The sequence below is a fragment of the Trichechus manatus genome, unplaced genomic scaffold (genome assembly GCF_000243295.1).
Source record: "Trichechus manatus latirostris isolate Lorelei unplaced genomic scaffold, TriManLat1.0 scaffold00016, whole genome shotgun sequence".
In the NCBI taxonomy this organism is placed as follows: domain Eukaryota; kingdom Metazoa; phylum Chordata; class Mammalia; order Sirenia; family Trichechidae; genus Trichechus; species Trichechus manatus.
The window spans coordinates 7,632,176-7,656,323 of NW_004443952.1; the positions used below are offsets into that span (position 1 = coordinate 7,632,176).

The 24,148-nt window shown below is 49.3% G+C and overlaps 1 protein-coding gene across 2 annotated transcripts in view; it reads right to left on the bottom strand.

The window, feature by feature from the left end:
• The window catches only part of ZNF618 (zinc finger protein 618), a 183,049-nt gene that overhangs the window by 45,184 nt on the left and 113,717 nt on the right, over nt 1-24,148 (bottom strand). For both annotated transcript variants that reach the window (XM_004372135.1, XM_012554385.1), the window contains exon 3: nt 14,661-14,920. In XM_004372135.1, the coding sequence (XP_004372192.1) occupies nt 14,661-14,920 (260 nt within the window). The remainder of the gene's footprint in view (nt 1-14,660; nt 14,921-24,148) is intronic.

The following is a 24,148-nucleotide window of genomic DNA, read 5'->3' on the forward strand; positions in this document are numbered from 1 at the left end:
CAGCCAAAACGCTTAACCACTGCGCCCTAGGGCTCTGTATCCACCGAAGGAGATCATTATCTAAATACATGAGGTTCACTTCCAGCTCTCTCTTTTCCTTGTCAGGATGGGATAGAGGTTAAGAGAACAGGCTTCGAGTCTGATGCACTTGGCTCCCCTCCCCTTCCTGCAACTTACCAGCAGAATGACCTTGGTAATTTCCTTAGGCACACTAAGCCTCAGTCTGCTCATCAGTAAAATGGGGCTAAATAAAAGTACCTACCTCACAGGGGAGACCTTTGACATGGGGCAGGTATTCCCTACACTCCCCCTAGGAAGTGTCCAGCACTACTACAGATACACCTGACTGGGAGAGAACCCTCCGCCCCCTCACCCCACCCAATCAACAACAATGTCTGCAGAGGAGCTGTCTTGTTCACTCAGACACACAGAGATCAGCGCTGTGAAGACGCCTGGCTCCAGGCCTCTGCTGCGCCCTCTCCCGGGAGCAGGCAGACTGAAAGGATTGAGTTCTCTTTCCCAGTGGGCATTTCAGATGGGTTAGAGGAGAGCCCACCACACAGAGGAGAAGGCACATGGCAGGCAGCCAAGCAGAGCCCACCACAGTTAACCCAGCAGGAGCCCGGGAGCAGAGGCCCTGCTCACCCCCACCTACCAGGGAGGCTTCACACAGGCCTGAGGACACCTGGACCCAGACCCCACCCTACTGTGCAGGGCAGTGCCTTCCTGACAGAAGGGCCAGGGAGCTTGTACCAGTACAGAGGCCCTGGCCCCACCCGAGGTCTCGTGGGCTAGGATGGATGGAAGTGGTGGGCTGGGAACTGCCATTTCCAAAGGTCCCTCAGAGGATCCCACTGCACAGCAGCCAGGTATGGAAACCACAGGTTTAGAGCAAGACAAACCAGAGGGAGGGAGACTCAGCTCATTCCCTAATCTCACCAGGCCTTATCTCATGGAGCCTTAGTTTCTGCATTAGAAAAACGGCAGATAACACAGGCGAATTAACATGAAAACTGAATTCAAAATAGTGTTCCCAGCACAATACCAGGCTCTCAGTGAGTGCTAGTAATCATTAACTCCTGTCTTGCCTGGAGGCTGAGCCTGTTTACTGGCTGTGTGCTGAGAGTGTCAAATTCAGCCAGAAGAGCAATGGACTTGGAGTCTGAAATACTAGCTCATCTCTGCCACCCGCTAGCTGTCTGATTTCAGTCACATCCCTCTACTTGTCTGAGCCTCAGTTTCCTCACCTGTAAAACAGGAATACGATTCCTACATCTCATGACTGAGGTCAGGATTAATGAGATAAAGCATGTGACTCAGCGCACCCAGGAGGTGCTGGACAAACAGCCAGAGGTCCTGTTCCTCCTGTGGATCACTCCAGGGAACGCTGACAATCATGGAATTTAGTAGTTTGTCATTCGGTGGTTTGTACATGTGTTACCCTTGTTACCCAGGGAAAAATATAAACACATGGCGGGCAAAGAGCAGGCAGTATATTTCTCTGGGTTTAGCTCCATGATTGGCACACAGTGGGGACCCCATAAATTCACAGGGCCTTGCTGTTGTACTCATCTGTCACCGCGTAATAATGACCCGACTCCCTTCCTGCTACCTCCACCCACTCCGCAACAGTTCCTGCCAATTCCCCTTCAACCAGCCAATAATTTATTGCGCATCTTCAATGTGCCAGGCAGTGGAGCTCAACAACGTGAAAGAAGTGTTTGCTGTCTCCATTTAACAGGAAGCCAATGCGCCACAAAGCCAGGACACGACTCGGTGAAGGTGCTATGACAGGGGAGGCACAGAGGCAGGACCCTGACATGGCCACAGCCAGGAGCCAGTGTCGGGGAGAGAGTAGGCAGGAGAAGGGACGGGCAAAGGCTTTCCCTGCAGAGGGAGCAAAGTCCCAGAGGTGACAGGAGCTGTAGGGGCAGATACAGTCAGAGTCTGCAGAAGGTTGGGGCCCTTTTCCAGAGAGGACAGAGGCCAGTGAGGAGCAAAGACCTGTCCTCACTGGGCCCACTTCAAGATGAGGTCCTCATGGCTTCAGCTCTGTCTCTCTGCCGTGAGACCTGGGCCTCGGTTTCTCCAGTTGGACTCAATGGACTCAAATGGGACACTAACTGCTGCTGATGGACAGTGCCTGCAGCTATAATGCTCCCCCCTCAAACTCACCCACCCAGTCGATAACTGATTAAAAACCAAGCTGTGTTCCCCTACTGGCTTTATGAGATCCTCCCCAAGCCATGTTGAGATCTGAGGGCAGGGACAGCCTCGCTCACAGTCCTTCCCCCGTATGGTAGCATCATGGGGAGGGCTATGGCCCCCGATCCCTGTAGCAGGGAAAAGAATGCAGAATGGGGCACCTTGCCTGGCATGCCGAGTCTGGGGACCAAGCACTGCGTGCTGACAGAATGGACACCTGAGTTCAAGGTCCTCCTTGTCCCTCACTCACCCTAAGACCTTGAGCTCAGGCTCCCTATTTGTGGGAGGGGCCAGATGGGCAGAGGTGGAACGCAGGGCATGGGGAGATGATACCAGGTGTCAGCCAGGCTGGACGGCCCCAGAGTGCAGCAGCGTGAGCAAACCAGGGTTCAAATCCCAGCTCACCACATACCAGCTGGAGGACCCTAGACAAGTCATGGAACCACTGGCACCTCGGGTCTCTTCTCTGCAAAACAGAGATAGCAACAGTGCCCTCCTCAGGGTGGTGGTAAGGATGAAGAGAGATAATACTGTGGGTCTGGTACACAGCAGTCACTCAATAAATGACAACTGCTGTTACTATCAGTATTTTCCAAAGTTTGTTCTTTGGAACCCAACTTCCTGAGTGCATCCTGGGAAAAACAGGCCCATAGTCAAGCAAGTGTGAGGACACCTCATGACATGGCCCCATCACAGGGAGGCACAACGAATGTGAGCTCCAAAGGCTCTGACAAGTCCTACAGAGAAGCTTGCTGTTTAATCCAAGGTCTCCCAAACATACTTAGCCATGGAATCTGTTGTCCTCTTGGATTGTTTCAGAGCTGTAGCCCACAGGAAGTACTGCCAAAATGGTCCATACATTCTAGACTGCTAGACTTGCAAATATCCTACCACACCTCCCGCAGCCAGGGTCCTGGGGCAGGTTCAGATCCCCGGACACACGGCAGTTAAGGGGTGTTGGGGAGGGTAGTCCCTCACACTGGCCCTGTGGGTACTGGCAGGCCTGCTTCCTGGGGATCAGCAGCCAATGGCTCAGTCCAGCCACGCTCCCACCCTCAGGCTGGCACCCTGCAGTCATCATGTACCAGATGCATATCTCAATGCTTGGTCAAAAATCCAGGTCCCCTAGATCTACCCTGGGGGCTGCATTCCAGCACTTTTCCATCAGAATTATGTAGGAAATCAGGAAGAGCCCTTAAAGTTGAGAACTGTCTGGGAAGTTGGGGAAGGAGCAAAGGCAGCCAGAAGAAGGGCTCAGAGCGCTGGACTCAGGGGCAAGGGACCTGGAGTCTCGTCCTGGCCAGTCACCTGGCTTTCAAGGCCCTTGATCTGCTCCCTGTGCACGTTGAACAGGGAGGACACGATCACCTTATCTACCTAAGTTCACGAACAAACTTCTGTTGCCCAAAGGACATCCACACGTTCCCCAGGGAGGATGGGACATGGCATAACATGGCTGCTACAGCCGAAATTCCTCTCAAGTTTTGTGTTTTCTCTTTAAAATCCCATTTGTGTATTGATTCACAGTATGAAAATTTCTCCTGAAAAACCTTCCAACAAAATGGCCCTCGAGGGAGATGTGCCTGGGTAGGCTGTGGCCTTGTGGCCTCTTGACCCTCGGCCACGTGCCCCAATGGGGCACTGCCAAACTTTTGGGGACTCTCTCAGCTCAGACGGTCCCTGTCCCGGACACCTGACCCCCTGCTCGGCTTCCTCACTCTTGCTAGGTTCTCCAGCCACTCTTCCCTTTGTGAATCATGGCAGTTACTATCTCTAGACTCAACTAAGTGTCACGTGCTGTATCTCCTCTTGTTTACACCTCTACAACATCTCTGTGTGATGATGACCTCTGCATCCTGCCCCCTGCACAGGTGAGGAAGCAGAGGCTGGGGGCAGGTGTGTGCAGCAACTTGCCCCATTTCACAGTCAGCTTACTGGGGAGCATCTCACACATCAGCTCATTAATCCTCACAACTCCAGACGATAAAGGTTATTATTATCCCCATTTTTCAGATGAACGACGTGAGGATTGGAGGGATGACAGACCATGCCAGAGACTGCTCAGATCTCTCGTTCCAGAGCCCATGCACTTAACCGCCATACAACCAGCCTCTCAGAAAGCACCCGGAATCTTGACATTTAGCAAGTACACCCACGTCTCGTTTTTGTCCTCCATCTTCCCAGACGTCTCAGTGAGGTTGGAGCAACTCAACCCATTTCAACAACAAGTTTATAAGCTCTAGAAGCCAAGTCATCCAGGCCTGGGGTTACTCAGAGGCTGGCGAGGAACTAGGCTCAAAGGTGGCTTTTGGGGATCCAGAACCGTCCTACTGCCACCATGCCAGGTCACCAAGCGAGCTGTGTCTCCCCTTTGGCCGTGGGCTCCCCTTAACTCTGCAGGGCAGCAGAATCCCATGTCTGGGTAGTGCCACAGGACATCCAAGAGTCCCCGATGACGAGCCCTGGGAGGGCCGCACAGGAACTGAGCCTTCTTCTCTGCCCCATTCCTGCTATCACTTGTGATGCAACAAGAATCCACAGAGCCCATCCTGACAAACCAGTGGAGGAGACTTGCTCTAATTAACAGCGCCTGTCAGGCATTTTCCATAAGCACCCGGCAGAGAGCCAAAAGCCAGACTGACCAGGTGAGGACAGGTGGGTCTAGTTCACCAGGCCATGGAAGGAGAGGAGGGACGGTCTGGAGGGAGGAGCCAGTCTCCTGAGTACAAGGCACTGTGGTAGCAACTCTCAACTCTTATCACTTGCCCCCAGCTATCTCCAGGCAAGGAGTCCTGGTAGCACAACAGTTAAGTGCTCGGCTGCCAACCAAAATGTTGGTGGTTTGAACCCACCCAACTCCATGGGCTAAAGACCTGGTGATCTTCTCCTGGAAATATTACAGCCTAGAAAATGCTATGGGGCAGTTCTACTCTGTCACATGGGGTCACTATGCGTTGAAATCGACTCGGCAGCACCTAACAACAACAGCTCTAGGTAAGTCCAGACACCTTTCAGAATACACAAAATACAACAAGACAGAAGCCAAAGTGGGTGAATGAGAAGAAACACAAGGGTAGGGGTTAGGGACAGAGATAGCCAATGCACTGGCCAATCCTGTATTTAGCTCAGAGCTTCCCAGCAGCTGTGGTTCACAGGATCACACTCTTAGGAGCCCCCAGCCCTCTGGGCTCTAAGATTCAACAGAGAGAACAGGGCAACTTGGGGAACCGAGTCTTGGACGAGTGGGTTTCCTAAAGCTCTTTGGGGCTTGGACTCAGACTGCATGTCCTCTGGACCAGGATCTTCAACAAACCCAAAAAACCCACTGCCGTCGAGTCAATTCTGACTCACAGAGACCCTATAGGACAGAGCGGAACTGCCCCATAGGGTTTCCAAGGAGTGGCTGGTGGATTCAAACTGCTGACCTTTTGGTTAGCGGCCGAATGCTTAACCACTGGCGCCATCAGGGCTCTAGGGTCTTAAAAGTGTTGTATAATCCTCTGAAGATACATGGGGACTGTCCGTGGGACACGTGAACAAACAGTTTTAAGGAAGAGCATCAGTTTCCCAACTGTCAACATCCAAAGGTACTCTTTCCTAAAATCAGTGTGCCAGAGAATGACGTGGGAGGTGAGGAGGCTCCGCTCACTCACAGGAGTTCTCCTCTTCCCCTCCTCTCTTACCTTCACCCTCTCCCACGTTACAAAGCAAAGATGTCTTTCACTCGCCCCTACTCTTACCATGGAGCCCTTTCTGGGAGATGAAAACCTCTGGGCTCCTAACAGAGTTATTGAAATATTAGCGTTGGACTAAGAAAGTGAGTGAATCCAATGACGGGAGAACACCTTATGCGAATCAGGTGATTTCCAATTCTTAGCCTTCAACCAAACTGAAAGAGGATCTAATGGAGTTGTTAGTGAAGAGACCATTAAAAATAATGTGTGATGACAGACCCCTGTGTGGTTCCTGGCATACAACTTTGAAGGAGTTCAGAGAATTGAGTGACACCACTAAAACTAAACTCCAGCCACCCTAGCTCCTTACTATGTGACCAAGGTTTCTAAGCACTGCACCTATGAAACGCGAAAAGCAGAATTAAATTAATGCTGAGTCTCGTCTCAATTTGGCAATAATAAAAAAAAAACAAAACAGCTGCCCTTGAGTTGATTCTGGACCCTGTATGTGTCAGAGTAGAAATGGGCTCTACATGGTTTTCAAAGGCTGAGTTTTTTTGGTACTAGATCGCCAGGACTTTCTTTCAAGGTGTCTCTGAGTGAACTCAAACCATTCAACTGCAGTGAAGTGTTAACCATTTGCCCCACTAGGGCAAATGATTAACATTTTAGCAATAACCCACTGCTGTTGAATCAATTCCGACTCAGAGTGACCCTACAGGACAGGGTAGAACTGCCCCATAGGGTTTCCGAGGAGCAGCTGGTGGATATGAACTGCCGACCTTTAGGTTAGCAGCCATAGCTCTTAACCATAGCTCTTAACCAAGGCTCCATTTTAGCAATACGAAATATTAACCCACATATACGTGAACCAATTGTGAAAAAAATAAGTCTCATCCATTTGATTAAGAGGAGCATTTTTAATAATTATTTTGACTTTTACATTTACTATTTATCTACCTTTGTTTTGATTAATTATATACTAAGAATAACTCAATCTGGAAAAACATGCCTTATAATGCAGAGCTTTATAATCCCAGTAAATTTCTTTAAAATTTCAATTTCAATTTATATACACCTTGCTGTAGCAGATGAGTATAAAAGAGTGATCAATAAAAGACTCAAGCGTAAAAAATATACTGCATTAGGACAAAATCCTGTGGGGGAAGTGGACTGGAAATACGAGTTCAAGGAGAAAAAAGAAAAATGTGGAGTTTCTGGTTGTTAAAGATGTGCTTTTTCACACGGTTTTTAAAGGGTGAAGGCAGACATCAAACTGCAACGGTGTTTGGATTCCCTCAGATATATGTAAAAGAGTGATTCACAGTTTTACATTCAAATGCCACCTTGTTTTAAAAAACAATACTCCAGAAATGATGCACATTGCAATTACTTAAACTCTGGATGAAAATCTTATATGTCAACTAAAGAATGTGAGAAAGAACGCAAAGCTTTTCGAAGTTCTTTTGCGGGTACTGAACACAAAAAGTTGGGAGCCACTGGCCTCTTAGGTTCCTATCGCTCCACAAGTAATCCCAAACGTGTGAATGTCTTGAGGCTTCGGCTAGTACCACTGGGTCTGTTTTGCATTCTTTGTCCCCTTTTAAAAACATTTTCACAGCTGTAACACCCAACAAGCCTGCTGGAAAGACGGCAGGTTTCATTACACCCACTGATCCTTCAAGACACAGTGGCTCAGGGACGCTAAGGGGCTTGTCCAAGGCCCGGAAGGGGGGCAGATCCTGGATCTCCTGCTTCCAGCGCAGGGTCTCTAACTGGGACCTTCTTCCCACCTCCTACCACCAGGTGAAGAGTCAGCAGCAGAGATGGGACGTGCCTAGGAGGGTGGCCAGATCTCTTCCTCTCCACGTGGCTACAGCAAAGAGCTGAGTGTTGGTTCTGGCAGGCCCAGGCGCAAAGCCCTGCCAACAATCTATTGAAACAGGAAACTACCAGCTGGCACCATGAAGCAGGACCTGGCACGTTCGCTGCCCTGGTCTGTCACAGGCTGAAACCCACGCGGCTGTGTCTGAATGGCTCTGTCATGCTCTTCTGTTGCTCCTTCCAGCTGTGGCTGAGCCTCGCCTCCTCCAGGTCCTCAGTGGAGCCCCTCCTCTTCCTCCTGCCCTCTTCCCCTGGCAGCCCTGTGTGTGGGAAGAAACCTCTGCCCCTCGGCTCTCAGAGCTTGCTGCCTAAAACTTCCTCAGAGACTCCAGGCTTCCATCTGATGATCCTGGACTCTACCTCCTGCGCCCCGCCCAGTGGTCCTCTCTGCTCACCCATCTCTTGGACAGGAATTCACTCCCACCAAGGCTGTTCCCAAACAGTTCTTCCTTTGAATTGAAATTACCTCCTGGTAACTTCCCTGCATTGGATGGGGCCACTTGGAATGTGTCTGCTCCATCTTCCCCCCACCAAATGCTGTAAATTGTGAATATTTAGATTCTACCCTGCCTTCATCCCTAGCCTCTCGGGCTACCCCTACCCCACCCTCCGACACAGCTCTTCCACAGGGCTCCTCCCCACACAAAGAGATAGCTCTCTGGCCATAACCTGATTGGTCCTCATTCCGCTTGTGAGGAGGAGCCCAGCTGAGGTCCTCATTTCCCATGTAAGGAGGAGTCCAGCTGAGGTCCTCATTCCCCATGTGAGGAGGAGCCTGGCTGAGGCTGGGTCACGTGCTCCCTCCTCTGGCTCCTGTACCACCAAGGGGGAAGCCCAGAACTACTCAGGGCTCCAGCCGTCTTCGGCCCTCCTTGGGCTCCCTCATCTGCAACCTCCTTGGGATTCAGGACCAACGGTCTCACAGACCTCCACACCATGAAGAGCACCCATGCTTTGTACTGTATTTTGACCACCAGGATGGGATCCAGATGGGGGGCCTTATCTCTTGGAATCAGGAAATGCTCTGTGGGCTGGGCGTCGTGATTTGCCATGAACTCAGCTTGCCTTGTCTTCACCATCTAGGACAGGGATGGCAAGCAGGTTTCTACTTCAGGTTCTCCAATTCTAAATGATTAACAGTGACTTCTTGGTGCACTGTGTTGAGGAGGATTCTGAGGCTGCTTTGTTGGGAGGGTGTGATGCCTGCCATGAAGATATGGGCAGCTGGGTGACCCAATCGGTTAAGCGCTTGACTACTAGCCGAAAGCATGGCAGTTCAAACACACCCAGAGAAGACACACCCTTGGAAGACAGACCTGGCAATCTGCTTCTGAAGGGTCACAGCCTTGAAAACCCTATGGAGTAGTTCTACTCTGCACACATGGGGCCGCCATGAGTCTGAATCAACTTGACAGCAACTAACAACAACCAAAGCAATGAACGTGGAATTGGGAGAGCAGCAATGCTAGTGCCCTGTGTTCAGCATTTCTCATGGAGGTGCTCCTGAAACCTCCAGTGTGGCTCTGCCGCCCCTCCTGGGGCAAAGAGTGCAGAGTTCAGCATGCAGCTTGTCAGGTAGACATGCACAACTGCTAACTCACTTCCTTTCACTCCTGGTTTTACCTAACAAAGCTATCAAGTTCAGTAATGCTAAAAAAGGAAACTCTAGGTCTCTGATGGCAGCGCAGTTCTTTCTAAGCGTGAACGATAACTCTCTCAGCGCAAGGAGTTTCTGGGCAGCAGAGCAGTAGTGGCAAGCACTGCAAGCTTGGCAGCCAGCCTCCCAGGCACTGATGCCCCTCCCGACTCTCCCAGCCAAGAAGCTGCCAAATGCCATTGCATGCCCATGGCCCGGACTCCTCCACAGGAAGTGCCTCGGATAATGTTTGTGTCATTGGGAACAGTTTGTTTGATGGCTATTGAAGGATCAAGGAGGACTGGGAGGAGGATGGAGCTCAGAGAAAAGGCAAACGGGAGGCTCAATCATGATGCAGCACTGGGTGACTGAAGAGGAATGCTATTCTATTCAGCAACAGAACCTGCCTCTGAGCCCTGACCACGCTGGGTGAATGAAGCATTTAGGAGAGGTCTCTGGTTTGGCAGAACCCCTCGCTCCCCGGCCAAGTGCCTCGGGATCATGTTAACTCTCCAGTACCAGCCAGGATGGACACTGGCATGAGCTCATTTAAAGGGATGGCCAGAGCCCCGAGACTGCCTTCTCTCCTTGTTTTACTTTTGGAAGCAGGTGGGAGGAAGGTGCTGTGAGGCGGAGCAGGTCCTCCACACAGTGGAAAGAAACGTCATCAACTTGTCCTGTGACCCCGGGCAACTCTTCCTTTCTGTAGGCCTCTGTTTTCCCCACGGCAGATATTGACAATCAATCATATCACCCTTTAGAATCCTCAACATATCCTAATAGCCAGTAGCAACTGCTTAGACTTGGCCCACAAGATGAAATCTACTTGCCATCTTGAGATTAAAACCAAAACCAAAACCAAACCCACTGCCATCAAGTCGATTCTGACTCATAGCGACCAAGTAAGGCGAAGTAGAACTGCCCCATAGAGTTTCGAACACCATAAATCTTTACCGAAGCAGACTGCCACATCTTTCTCCCGCAGAGCAGCTGGTAGGATCAAACCGCCGACCTTTCAGTTAGCAGCCAAGTGTTTAACCGCTGCGCCACTAGGGCTCCCATCTTGAGATTAGATGAGTTCAATTCTAATATGGATTTGTTTTTCTTTTTTTTAATGCCTTTCCTTTCTGGAGCTGAAGCCAGTTCCCTCTGAGTTCAATCCCTGGTAGAAACCATATCCCCAAGGGGAGCCTGCCGCTAAGGATGTGAGTCCTGGAGCTGAAGCCAGTTCCCTCTGAGTCCAATCCTTGGCAGAAACCACATCCCCAAGGGGAGCCCGCCTCTAAGGATATGAGATGAGCAGACATGGCCAGCAGGGAGCGCTCTGGCCCTGCTTTGGATGGACTCCAAAATGGAAGCTCCACTGTGTCACTGTGACTTCGACATCTTTTTAACGAGGGTCTTCTAAGGCAGGCCACTCAAAAGTTTCACAAGATACTCAAAGTCCCTGAATCCTAGAGAGGCTGCACTAGAAGGAGTTCCAGGGACTGGACCAGTTCTCCGATGTTAAAAAAAAAAGTAGTAGTAAAACCAAACTGGTTGACATAGAATAGATTCTGACTCATAGTGACCTTACAGGACAGAATAGAACTGCCCCATAGGGTTTCTAAGGAGCGGCTGGTTGATTTGAAGTGCCAATCTTTTGGTTAGCAGCCATTGCTCTTAAGCACTATGCCACCAGGGCTCCAAAACTGAGGCCCAATTAGAACCCAAGCCTTCTGACACCTCTTCCAGTGCCAACTTTCTTCCCTCTTCCATCCTGTCCCTAGACTACACTGCCTTATTTCCTAGACTTAGGAATAAAGCAGAAATTATTCCATGCCTTCCCCTTGGAGCAGTACTTTCTATTACTACTGCTAATAATAGCTAATCGTTCATTAAGCACAATGTTGAGTACTTTACATACAGCATTTTACTGAATCCTCACACAACCCCATAAACTTGCAATTATGGGAACAGAGGCATAGAGAGGTCAAGTAACTTGCCCAGAGTACCAAAGCTATGAAGTCGTAGAGCCTGGATTCACTCCCAACCGAAGGGTCCAGAGCCATCCACCTCACACAACACATTCCCCCTTCCTCTGCACATTTCAATTCCCACCTTCATGAGGTGGCCAGGACAGGGACCACGACTCATCTCACTAAAGAAGACACTAATGCACAGTGAGGCCAAGGACCCTGCTGCTGAGCAGGAGCTGAGCTGGAAAGCAGCATCGGTAGCTGGCATGAGGCTCGGGGGTCCTGGAGGCTCTCACTGTGCAGGCAGCTGGCCCAGGGAGGACTCCCAACATTTCCCTGGCCTGGCTGCTCAAGGCTTTCTCCATCTAATCTTGACAACTGGCTCCGTCCCCAGACTCAGATTCAACTCCCATTCACTGCCATCTATCTCTGGTGAAGGGCATAAAGAGCTCCTGGGTCCAATGAGTCTTGAAACACACACACACACACACCAAACAGAGCAGGGCATGTCTTCTCTCTGTTAACTAAGAAACACACTAGTGGTTAACACACTCTGAGGCCTCAGGAGCAGATACTGATGGTCAGAGGTCAGACATGGGCCCCTGAAGACTCAATCTCTCGTTCAGCACTGGGGTGGTCATTAGTTTTATTTTTTAAATGCTTCTGGCTTGCCCCTTTCTATCACATGGGAGGATGGCATTTCCTGGCCTCCTTGAGGTTGAGTGGGGCCAAGGCACTAGTTATGGCAGTGACTGTGAGTGGATTAACACCTCTCACTTGTGGGTGGCAGCGGTTAACGGCCAGTGTGAATCCTCCAGGGCCTTCTTTCCCTCTGTCACTTGGCTGACAACATTCTATGTAATGGTTGCGTTTAGCCTGGGTCCAAAGCAAAGCAGCGCCCCCAGCTGACCCACAAAGGACATATAGTGTGAGTAAATAAAAAACTTCTGTGGTTTTGAGCTACCAAGATTTTTAGGATCTCCTGTTACTGCAGCATCACCTAGCCCCAACCTGACAGTAATAACACTAATATCTACTTTATTTCCTAGAAGCCAGTACCTTACTAGGTATTGTGGAGTGGGGAGCAGAGACAGATAATCAGACAGGTCCCGGGCCTCTAGGAGCTCACAATCTCAGGGCAGAGATAAGCACAGGCAGGGTCCCTCTAATCTAAAGCAGACAATGGGCAGTGTCTCATGTGAAGGGCAGGGCAGAAACAGACCATTTCTGACTAGAAGAGATCAAGGAAGGCTTCTGGGAAGAGGTGGCACAGAGCTGGCCTTGAAGGATGGGTTAGAGATGGTCAAAAGCATTCCAGGAAGAGGAAGCGGCATGAGCAAAGGGCAGAAAATAGAGGGTGTGTTGCAGAAGAGCAAACTGTACTGGAATGAAAGGACTGAGAAGATCAGAAGCCAGAAACGGGGCTGGAAGCTGGATCCAGGTTATGGAGGATCTTGATGCCATGGGAAGCAGTCTGGCTTTGACCCTAGAGACAATGGGGAGCCGCAAGGCTTACAGGCAGGGACACGCATGGTCAGTGTTTCATTTTTGCCAAGGCTGCCGGCAGCGACCATGGGCGAGAGCAGGGAGACACAGACAGGGCGACAGGGCTGTTAGTGGGATGCTGCAATGATCTTGGGGGTGACAGTAGCTGCACCAAGTGGAGGAACTGCTGGAAAGGGGGAGCACAAGGCTGATTCCCAGAGGTTGGGAAGAAAAGGCAACAGGACTTGGGTCCAAACTTGAAGAAACACACACACGGGGACTCTTCCCACGAGGCCCCACGCACCACACACAGGATGGGGGCCGGAAGATGGGGGCGTTTGGAAGTCAGGAGGAGGCGAGCCAGAGCTGGACAAGGAGGGCAGGAGGAGAGGAGGCAGGCAGTGGCACTTCAGGGCATGAGGGGTCTAAGAACAGAATGAGCACGGGGAATGTGGAAGAGGGTCCAATGACCAAGGAAATCTGGGCTGGACTAGACAAGACCTCAATGCCAGGCTGAGGAAGGTGGACTTTATTTTAAAGGCCAGAGTCTGCAACTTGGGGCCCATGGAATGAATCTGACCCACAGACATGCTTTGCTTGGCAGACTTAAAAATCTGAATTGCTTGCCAGCAGTTCAAGGTAAGAGAATTCACATTATGTTTTTCACTTTGGGCCTGTGATTTTTCTAGAGGTCTGGCAGCACCAATCCCCACTTGATGGCAACCATCTCAGCAGCTGCCCTCCATACACGGGGAGCGAGTTCCTCAGCTTCACTCAATTCCATTTATGCTAAATAAGCATATCGCAGTCTTCATTATTCGCGGATTCCATATTTGTGAATTCACCTATTTGCTAAAAATACTCGGGGTGCTTGCGCAGTGATTCACAAATTCGTTCGTGTGCAGAGCAGTAAAAAAATCACCAGCTGCAGTTGAACAAGAATTCACTAACTCAGGGTTCGCGGGGACTTTATAGAACATATCTATTCAATAGAACATAACTATCGAATAACAAGAATCAAATGGATTTGCTAGGTCCTTGTGGGCATTTGCGTTTGTGAATATAACAGTAGTGTAGGGATTCCGAGGGGTATCCCCAGGCTTAGGGTGGAAAAGCTGTGTATATTGTTTGTGTAGGGGTGGAGGGAGTGAGGGGGGTGGAGAATAATTCCTAAGAAGCTAGTTTCCACAGAGCCCCCCAGAACCTGGCCCAAACCACAAGAGGCAGGGGAAGGCACCAATCTGTCCTGGTCCAATCCTACCTGGGTATCTGCTCCATGTAGGACCTGTGCCGGGAGATGCTCCCAGAGCCCACAATCAAGCTGAGGAGGGAGAAAAGCATTCAGGACACAAGGGGACAGCTCTGGCTTTAGATAGGGAGGATATTCCTCCCCACCAGCCAGCAACAGAAGGGGATGGCTTAGGGATGGAGAACTCCTGTCACTGGAGGCATTTGAGCAGAGGCTGGCTGTGCTAAGTGGTAAGGGCTGTGCTAGACCCACCTGTGGCAGGGGAGCCCCAAGGCATGAGGGACTCACTGGGCCTGCAGAAGGTTGGAGGAATCTGGCTTGAACAAGGTCTCGATGAACAGGTAGGGCTTTGCTGGATCAGGCAGAAAGAAGAAGAGCTCTCCACACTAGAACTGTGTAAGCAAAGGAAGTCTGAAGAGCTCAGATCTTACCCCAGGACAGAGGTGAGCCACTGAAGGGTCTTTCAGCCAGGAAGGGGGCAGAGATCACAGGTCCTCTTTCTCCCCCAGGTCTCTGGCCCCACATTGCTGGCCTGATCCTGGCCCTGGCCCTTGTGGATGAGCACTCACCGAGGGTCTGCTGGTTGCGGACGCCGCCGATCACCACGCAGATCTCGGCGGGCACGTCCCCGGTCCCATCCTTGCTGACTGACTTCTTGTCCTCCTTGGCCTCACCCTGCCAGATCACCTCCTGGATGTAGTCATCGGGTAGCTCCGTCTTCACCTTCACCTCCGTCATCGTTCCCTGCTCGGCACTCAGCGAGGCCTCAGCCGGCACGGACTCTGAACCCTCCACCTTGGTGGTCTTCTGGCTGCGCTTCAAGCGCTCCCTGGGAAAGAAGAGGGTCTGCTCAGTGTGGATCCCATACCGGCCCCCAGACCAACCTGGGAGCCCACCAGCCCAGGGAGTTACAAAACGTTTAGCCACAGATCTACCACTCAAATGAACTTCACCTTGATGCCCAGGGCACCAAAGAAATATGCAAGACCGTGTGAGTAGAGAAGGGTGGGTCCCTAGCACACTCAGCCTTCCACATAGGCCCCCTGAGGCTCCTCCAGGAAACCCTGGCTCCAAGGGACACAGCTGGAAAACCACTGGGCTAGCAATGCCTCTAACTCTACCCATTTTACAAATAGGAAAGCTGAGGCCTAAAGAGGTCTAGATGTGCCCACCTGCCTCACCTACCACCTATTTATGTGTAGTTATCACAACTAGAGTTACAAGAGACCTAAAAGGGCAGCTCTGGATGGTTTAAATCGGTTCCTCCCAAACTTCAATGTGCACATCCATCAGCTGGGCATCTTGATAAAAAGCAGATTCTGATTCTGTAGCCTGGGGTGGGGCCCTATATTCTGCATTTCTAATAAGCTCCCAGGTGAGGCTGATGCTGCTGTTCCTCAAACCACACTGCAAGCAGCAAGGGTTTAAATGATTTGATGAATGCAAAGCAGCTAGCGCTTGTCTTCTTTCCTTTGCTCCTTGGCAGAAAGGCTAGAAAGCTCATCCAAGCCCTTCCCTGCTCCTATCTCACAGATGGGGAAGCTACAGTCCAAAAAGACTCACTTGAGATGTAACAGAGTCAACATTTCTGCCCCCAACACTTTGGACTAGGGGCTCTTTAAACATCAAGAAACATCCTCAAGGGAGACAGCTTAGTATTAAGGTGGGCAGGACATCTATTCCTGAACTTCCTGTATAAGGGGGAAGGTTGAAGCCTATAGAAGAATTGTGACTTGCCATGGGCCACACAAAACATCAATGGCAGGGACAAGGCACGAAGCCAGATCTCCTGCCACCTACTCCTGAACCATTCTCTGTGTTCTCGTAGGGCCCCCTTGTCCTTCTGGCAGAGGGGACTGCCATCATGACTCTGTGGTGGGGAAGCCAATGTGTGCAAACTAGGACTTCGAACTGGTTCAGCCACGGCCAGCAAAGAGAAACTGGAACAGAACTGAATTTTTATAATTTGCACGATCTGGAACGATACCCAGAATGGGAAAAATTATGGGTTGAAGCTCTGGAATGGGAGAGTTGGAAGAGGCGTAGTGAGCCCCTTCAGGAACCTGATGTGTAGGATTGGATCATTGGCAGAACTGTGGAGAGTGACACATGTTCAAAGCAGTCGGGTCGGCCGCCATCTTTGAGTGGGGCACCGCTGCTTCCACCTCTGCTCAAAAGTCTATGGGCAAAAGATTTGGTTGCTATGCAACATATATGCTGCCCTTGTTTTCTAAAAGGAAGATTAGGTTTCTAAAAGGGCTTCAACCTGTGATTTTTCCTATCCCGGTTATCATTCCAGTTAATCCAAATTTTAAAAATTCAGGTCTGTTCCAGTTTTGTTTCCTTGGTCATGACTGAACTGGGAAGAAGTGGTTCAAAGCCCTGGTGCAAACAGGGAAATCAAGTGTTGTTCCAGGTCTAAGTCTAGTGGGTGCAGTCTCCCTAGCTTTCTGGCTGGTGCTGCCTCCATGGGAGCTATCCTGAGCTAGAGTCCCCCACCCCAGGTCAGCAAGCCCCTACCTTGACTGAACAGTCATCACAGGGCAGAAAAAACTGCAAGTTCTACAAGGCCCCAAGAATATATCCGGGACAGGCAGGTCTGAGAAGTTACAAGGCGACAGCTATGGCTTTAGAGAGGGAGGATATTCCTCCCCAGCAGACAGCAACAGAAGGGTAAGACTTGGGGGTGGAGAGCTCCCTGTCACTGGAGGCATTTGAGCATAGGCTGGCTGACAGCCTGGTGGGAATAAGATGTGATACAGTGAGGTGGAAAGAGTGCTAGGTTTTGAATTTAGGCCAGGTTTTGAATTTAGACCACCCCAGGGTCAACTCCTAGATCTGTCACTCTCAAGCTGTGAATTCCTGTGTAAGTGACATCACCCCTCTGAACCTCAGTCTTCACATCCATACAGTGGGGATAAACATAGACTGCACTGTAGTGCAGAGACAATAAAGTAACATGTACAAAGACCTAGAACAGTGGCTACCAGTGGAGATGTTCTACTAGAATCTATCTTTTTTTTGTGGGGGGAGTGTGCAGGAGTTGGTTACAGGGGAGGGTCTAACATGGCACAGACCTTAGCACATGGGCTGCGGAGTCAGACCAATGGGGTTTCAAATCCCAGCTCTATAACTTCCCAACTGTGTGACCCTGAGCAAACCACTGAACCCCCCGAGCCTGTTTCATCATTCACAGACATTCACACCTACTCCAAAAGCTTCTGTGAGGATCAACTGGAAAAAAGGTAAACCCAGGACCCTGTCTAGAGTTTCCTGTATAGCAGAGACGATCATCATTATGGAAACTGGTGATGAACTCTGTTTACTGATACTCCAGTTAGACAGAAAAAGAAATTATTGAAATTCCTATTCCAGCAAGACCATGGGGATGCTAAGGATCAGCCAGTCCCGCCCACCCTGAGGCTGAGTGGGCACAGGGCTGGAAACCAAGGCCCCTGTCCAACCATCAATGACAGCCCATGGGTCCAGGTAGAGTCTTCTGTACAGGCAAGTGGGCTGAGGGCTCTCCTTGGCTTGGCCCTGGCTGGTCCAGTCCCTGGTTGCTCAATGGGTTAAACCCCCAAGCATAGGGCAGATCTGTTTCCTAGTAACAGAGAGGAGTGCCACCACAGCAGAGGTGCCTGTTCCTGCCAGGGAAGAACCCCCCCGGCCCAGAACACCCTCACCCCAGCTTTCTTCACTGCTGATGCTCCAAAGCCCATCCTAAAGCCTTGTGAGCACTTGACCATCCCGTCTGAGTGGACTCGGTATCCCTTCCCTGCTCTCAAGGTTCTTACTAACATCATGGCATCCTGGTGGGGGAGAGGAGCTGCTGAAGTCAGACAGGCTGGGTGTAACCCTCAATGACTCACCCACTCAGTCTGCAACCTTGGGCAAGACTCCTCTCCCTGAGTCTCATTTTCCTCATCTGTTCAAGGGGGAGCAGGATGCTTGCCAGCTGCGGGGGCAGGAGATGCTGCCCATAAGGAGCCTAGTCAGGGAGCTGGCCCAGAGTAAATGTACACAGGCAGCAGCTGCCATTATGAGGACGGTATCGGTTCATCCTCCATGAAGGCCCGAGCCTCCCACCTCTGGGAAGCCTTCCCTGATTGCTTGTGACAGAGGTAACCTGAGTGCCACCTCTACCTGGCACAGGTGACTCTTACAGCAGTTCTCTCTGCATTTCTAATGAACTGATCTCAGCTCACACGTCACCTTTCTGACCCCCTACTCTAGCTTCTAGCACACCACCTTGTTTTATTTCCTTTACAGCCCCAACTGCTATTGACTCCCCCAGGCCATACGTGCCCTAACAGCAGGTGGGGCTCTTGCCAGGCCTGTGCACTGCGGTATTCCCGGCAACCAGAAAGCACCCAGCAGATGCACCATAAATATCTGCTGAATGACTGAAAGAATACTTGCCTCCTTCAGGCCAAGCCTCCTGGCAAGCGGACATTGGGACTTAAGGCTCCTGTGACTCCCCAAGGCCTGCTGAGATGGCCAAGTGGGTCCTTGAGGTGGGTCTGCTGAGTGCACGGTCATTCATCTGCAACAAGCCTAGGCATGAATGCATCACAGGGAGGCCGTCTCCAGAGCCAGGATTTGAACCTGACTCCCCCATCGTTTGTCCTTTCCACTGAACTGCTGGCCTTAGGTCACCTGAAAGTGACCCTTAAAATCTGAGGGTGGGGGCACGGGAGAATGGCTTCCTCCCACTGGAAGGCAGATTCCCCTTAGTTCTTTGCCCACATTCTCCACCCCATACAGTCAGAGGCTGTACTGGCAAATACAGCTATAGCTGGGGGACCAGCCCGACTCCTCATGTAGCCCATGGAAGATGGGCCACGTGAGCCACCCTCTATCACCCACGGTGCACAGCAGCACAGAGCCATCTTCTCCCTTAAACGTGACGCTCCAAGACCTTACCCACCGAGGACATCGGCAACTCCGCTCCCCCGGCTTCCGTGCTTTAGATTTACAAGCCCAAATGTTGTTTTTCTCAGAAGCTCTGCGTTTATTAGGTGTCCTAATAACAATGGAAGCACAGAAGTACTTATATCACTTTGAATTAGTGGTGCAGCTACTTCTAACTTTTTAAAAAATTTTTTTTCATATATCATTTTTTAAAATAGAGCTCATTATTTTAATTATATCCATTTAAATGTACAGTGGAGTACTTGGATAGTCTCAGCACGAATCATTAGGTATATTAGTGAAAAAGCACTTGGAATCTATCTACATGCTGACACTCCATAATCTATTCTATTTGTGTTGCTGTAAAATAGATTTATATATAGATAACCACAAAATAGTTGCTCAAGACATGCTATGAATTTTATATTTAACCCGAGTCACACTTCAACATAAAATCCATAGTCGGGCACTAAAGGGATATTTTTCAGTAAGTACATGCTATCTGTGGTCACAGGTTACTGCTTACACCACTCTGCTGTGACAGAAGCCAAAGAGAGTGGGTCCCTGCCCAAGGAATTCCATAAGGGCTCTGGCCTTTCACTAAGTGGGTTCCTGGAAGGCCTAGGGTCCCAGAGCAAGAGCACCCGTGACGCCTGAATGAGGAAGGTGGTGCTGAGTAGAGCTCCAAGCCCCTACCCCCTCCGTCTTCAATAAGCACAGCTCTGCTTTTTGCCTGATATATGTATTTGGGCCTGTTTCTACACAGTCCCTGCGTGATGTAAACAGTTTGCACTCGGCTACTAACCAAAAGGTTGGCTGTCCAAGTCCACCCAGAGATGCCTTGGAAGAAAGGCCTGGCGATCTACTTCCACAAGATTATAGCCACTGAAATCCCTACGGAGCACAGTTCTACTCTGGGGTCACCATAAGTCAGAATCAACTTGACGACAAGGGGTTCTTCCTACTTAATACTAAACTTGAGGAAATGGCTCCAAAGCTGCTAAGCTTCCCCACCATTGCCATATGCTACCCTCACTTCACTCTGACTCATCCCAATTATCGTGCCAGACTAGGCCAATGTGCTCAAAGAGGTTTCAGAAAAAAACATCTTCCTCTAGGTCTTATCTGATAATTTTTCAAGTGCTTATATACCCACCCCATCACATCTGGCTCTCACAAGAGGCCTATGGACAGATGGGGAAACTAAAGCACAGAACAGCGCCCATGTCTGTTTTGTTCACTTCCATATCCTCAGTCCCTTATACAATGCCTGGCACCCAGCAGAAACTCAACAACAGGTGAATGAATGGCATCAAGGCTATACAACTTTCAGTGCTGAACTTGGTCTGAAAACAATCTGACTCCCATTCTAGTGCTCTTGCTGCTAAACCCTGCAGCGTAAGAAAATGCAATCAAATAATTTACAAGCGGATTTGAGGCCCGAAGTCAAATACCATTTCTGGGCATGCTGGAGATAGAGTTTCAGGCCATGCCAGCACCCAGGAGTCAAACAACTTTGTTTCTGGACACAATTTTTACATTATTCCGCCAAAAATGCTGACATTTGATGATCTACCAAGTCACAGTACTTATGAAAAGTCTTCAGCCCCTGGACTTCAGTCCTATCTGTGCTGCCCTATATCTTTCCATCTGCACGATGAGTGAGCTGGGATCTAAGCCGTCTTTTAAAGTCCCTGGGTGGTACAAAAGGTTAACATATTCGGCTGTTAACTGAAAGGTTAGAGGTTCAAGTCCACCCAGAGGCACCTTGAAAGAAAGGCCTGGCAATCTACTACCAAAAAAAAAAAGAAGCCACTGAAACCCTACGAAGCACAATTCCCCTCTGAAACACACGGTAGCCATGAGTCAGAATGAACTAGACAGCAATTCGTAAGGCCCTTGTGAAGGCCTTTACCTATCAGGGGTGTGGACCACCTTGCACAGGATGGGGAGCAGGGCATCCACCTACGACCCAAGACATCCTGAGGACCACTCAACCTCTTCTAAAAGTACCATTTACTCTGGCACCTTACCCACCTGAAACAATGTTAAGGGTGAGGAGGAAAGCTTCCGACCACAGCATGTAAATAATGACTCGGTTAACTCCCTCTGGAAGAAAACTTCATTAAAACAGACTCGACTCATTTGGAATGAAGGTTAACTGGTCTCAAGTTGGGCTTAAATACATGCTTCCTGAACGCAAGGGATATTAAGTGAATTAACACCTATATAAGGATGACTTTAGAAGCCGTGCTTAGCCTGCTCCAGAGCCTGACCACTGACCAAGTTCTCCAACTCAACCCATTTGCCCACCAACCAATTATCTGAGTGCAAGTGATTCTGATCCACAGACAGTTCCCGGGTTATGAACGAGAGCTGTTCCTAAATCTGTCTGTAAGTGGGATTTGTAGGTAAGTCGGAACAGGTACATACGGTTCTTATTTCTCGTCAATTAGTCAAATGTTTGTCTTAGTATATAGTAAATATTTTACCTTTCTATGCACACAAAACACAAACACTTCCAAATATACGAAAATATCTTAAACATAATAATGCAGTACATAATCATATAGTAATAAAAGTAACTGTGTGTGGCACTGTACTGAAGAGAATCTGCGTATGTGCAGGTATACAGTTCTGTAAAAAAAACTAAAGAAACAGTTCTTAAAACAGTTTAGATAGAAAACAAAGAAAAAAGATCATGATTAAGTTAACACTTGCTCTCGTTCCATCGCTGTTTCACCTTGCACTTTAATATGTAAATCTGCTCTCACTTTGAAATGACTGAACCAACCCCTACTCGCAACAAATTCTTCATCACAATCGCCTTCACTTGCGGCACTTGCAGCTTTTAAATCACTGAAAAGGCTTCGAGCCTTTTTTTGCACTAAAGTAAGGCTAACAGGTCTATTACGCCGATTTTGATCATCTAACCAAATTATCAATAGCCTTTCCATTTCAATAATTAAACCACTGCGTTGCTTAGTAATAATTGTAGCTTTCATCAGGGCAGAGCCTTTCACATGCTCCATTATTCTCACTTTTTCCTTTAAAATTGTTCCAATCGTTGACCGACTGTAGCCTAATGCTTCTCCAATGACCGATGGTGTCTCACCTCTTTCTGACGGCTTTATTATTTCCAATCATGACTGTTTTCCTTTTCTTTGATGCATCACCAGCACTTGCATGGGATTTATGCTTGGGAGGCATGGTTACAGGGTGAATAAGATGAAAATTTAAGCCAAATACAAAGTTGCATACTCAACACAAGTGTTAAAGGCAACGTGATCCAACTTAAAATGGCGGATGGCGTTCTTCCTCGAGCTGACAGAACCGCTGAAACCAGCAATGTCTTCATGAGCATCACAAAATAGTGCGAGATCCATTCCTGTGTCTTTAAATCAAATTTGTACGTAAGTAGGAACAAGTGCATATGGTTGTTATTTAGCTTTACTTTAGTGCAAGAAAAGGCTTGAAGCCGTTTCAATGATTTAAAAGCTGCACATGCAGCAACTGAAGGTGATTGTGATGAAGAATTTGTTGGAAGTAGGGGCTGGCTCAACTGTTTTAAAGTGAGGGCAAATCTATATAAAGTTAAAGGGCAAGTACCAGTTGTCCATTGTAGCCGCGGGACTTACTGTATTCACTGATGACGGCAGGCCCTCTCCTTGGCAAAACGTCTTAAGTCACCCACTCCAAATAGGCTGTTGTCTCCACTCTCCAGAGCTGCTCTTTCCAAGGCTCCAGGTGACCTCCATGTTGTTAAATCCAGTGGTCAATACACAGGCCTCATCTAATGTGTCCTCTGACGTAGTTCCCTCTCTGCTCCTCCCAGCTCTTCTTTCACTTTGCTCCATGTTCACCCAGTGAACCTCCCACCTTCTGGCCACTCTCTGTCTCTTTTTCCGATTCATCTTCATCTCACCAACCCTTATATGCTGCCATTCCCCATGGATCAGTTCTAGAGGCTCTTTGTTTTTATCCACACTCACTCCCTAAGTGATTCATCCAGACTCACGCTTTTAAACATTGACTATATAATGATGAATCTCAAATTGTATCTCCCACCTGGACCTCTCCCTGAACTCCAGAGGTACATCAACAACTGCAGATGAAACAACTCCACTTGGATGCTAACAGGCATCTCAACTTACTAGGTCCAAACCTGAGCTGCCGCTGCACCCCCCGCAGGGAGTTTCCCCTCAGGTAATAGCAATTCCAATCCTTCCAGCTCCTCAGGCGCAGACCCTGGAATTATCCCTGATTCTCCCCTCTCTCTGGCTCCTTCCTAATAAATCTACCGTCAAATCCACCTTCAAAATATGTCCAGAATCTGCTGTGGCCACCACTCAGGTCCAAGCAACATTCTTTCTCTCCTGCCTTGTTGTCATAAACTCATAACCAGTCTCCCTGTTCCTGCCCTTGTCCACTCTCCCGAAATGTATGTTAAGACAGCAGCCAGAGCCATCCTGTTAAAATAAGTCAGGTCATGTCACTCCCTGGCTCAAAATCCATTCATGGTTCTGTGTCTCACCCAAAACAACTGCTTGTCCTCACCAGGACCCTTACAGCTCTCTGTGACTCGTCCCACACGCCCTCTAACCTTATGTCCTAATATTCCCTGTCTCATTCTTGCCTATCTGGCAACACCAGTCTCCTTGATGTTCTCTGAACATGCAAACATGCTCCTACTAGGGCCTTTGCATCTGCTCTTTCCTTTGCTGGAATATTCTCTCCTTTCCCAGACGCCACATAGCTAGTTCCTCACTTCTTCAGTTATTTACTTAAAAGTCCCAGTCCTAGTGGAGAATTCCTTGATGCCCAATCTGAACTTTCACCCACCTCACTCCCAATGTAGGCCTCTATCATCCCATATCCCCCTTCTATGCTTTACATATCCCCCTTAGTATCACCCCATCTTTATCCTCTTCATTGTCTGTCTCCCCAACCAGAAGGTGAGCAACTAGAGCATGGGGACTTTTGGCACATCGGTTCACCATTGAATCTTAGCACCCAGAGCAGTGCTTGGCACATGGCAGATGATGAATGAGTATCTGTTTGCTGAATGAACCAGTGAAGGAGCCATGGAGAGATCAATGCCAGAATGACCATCAAGGCATCCACAGCCTCTGATCTAAGGACC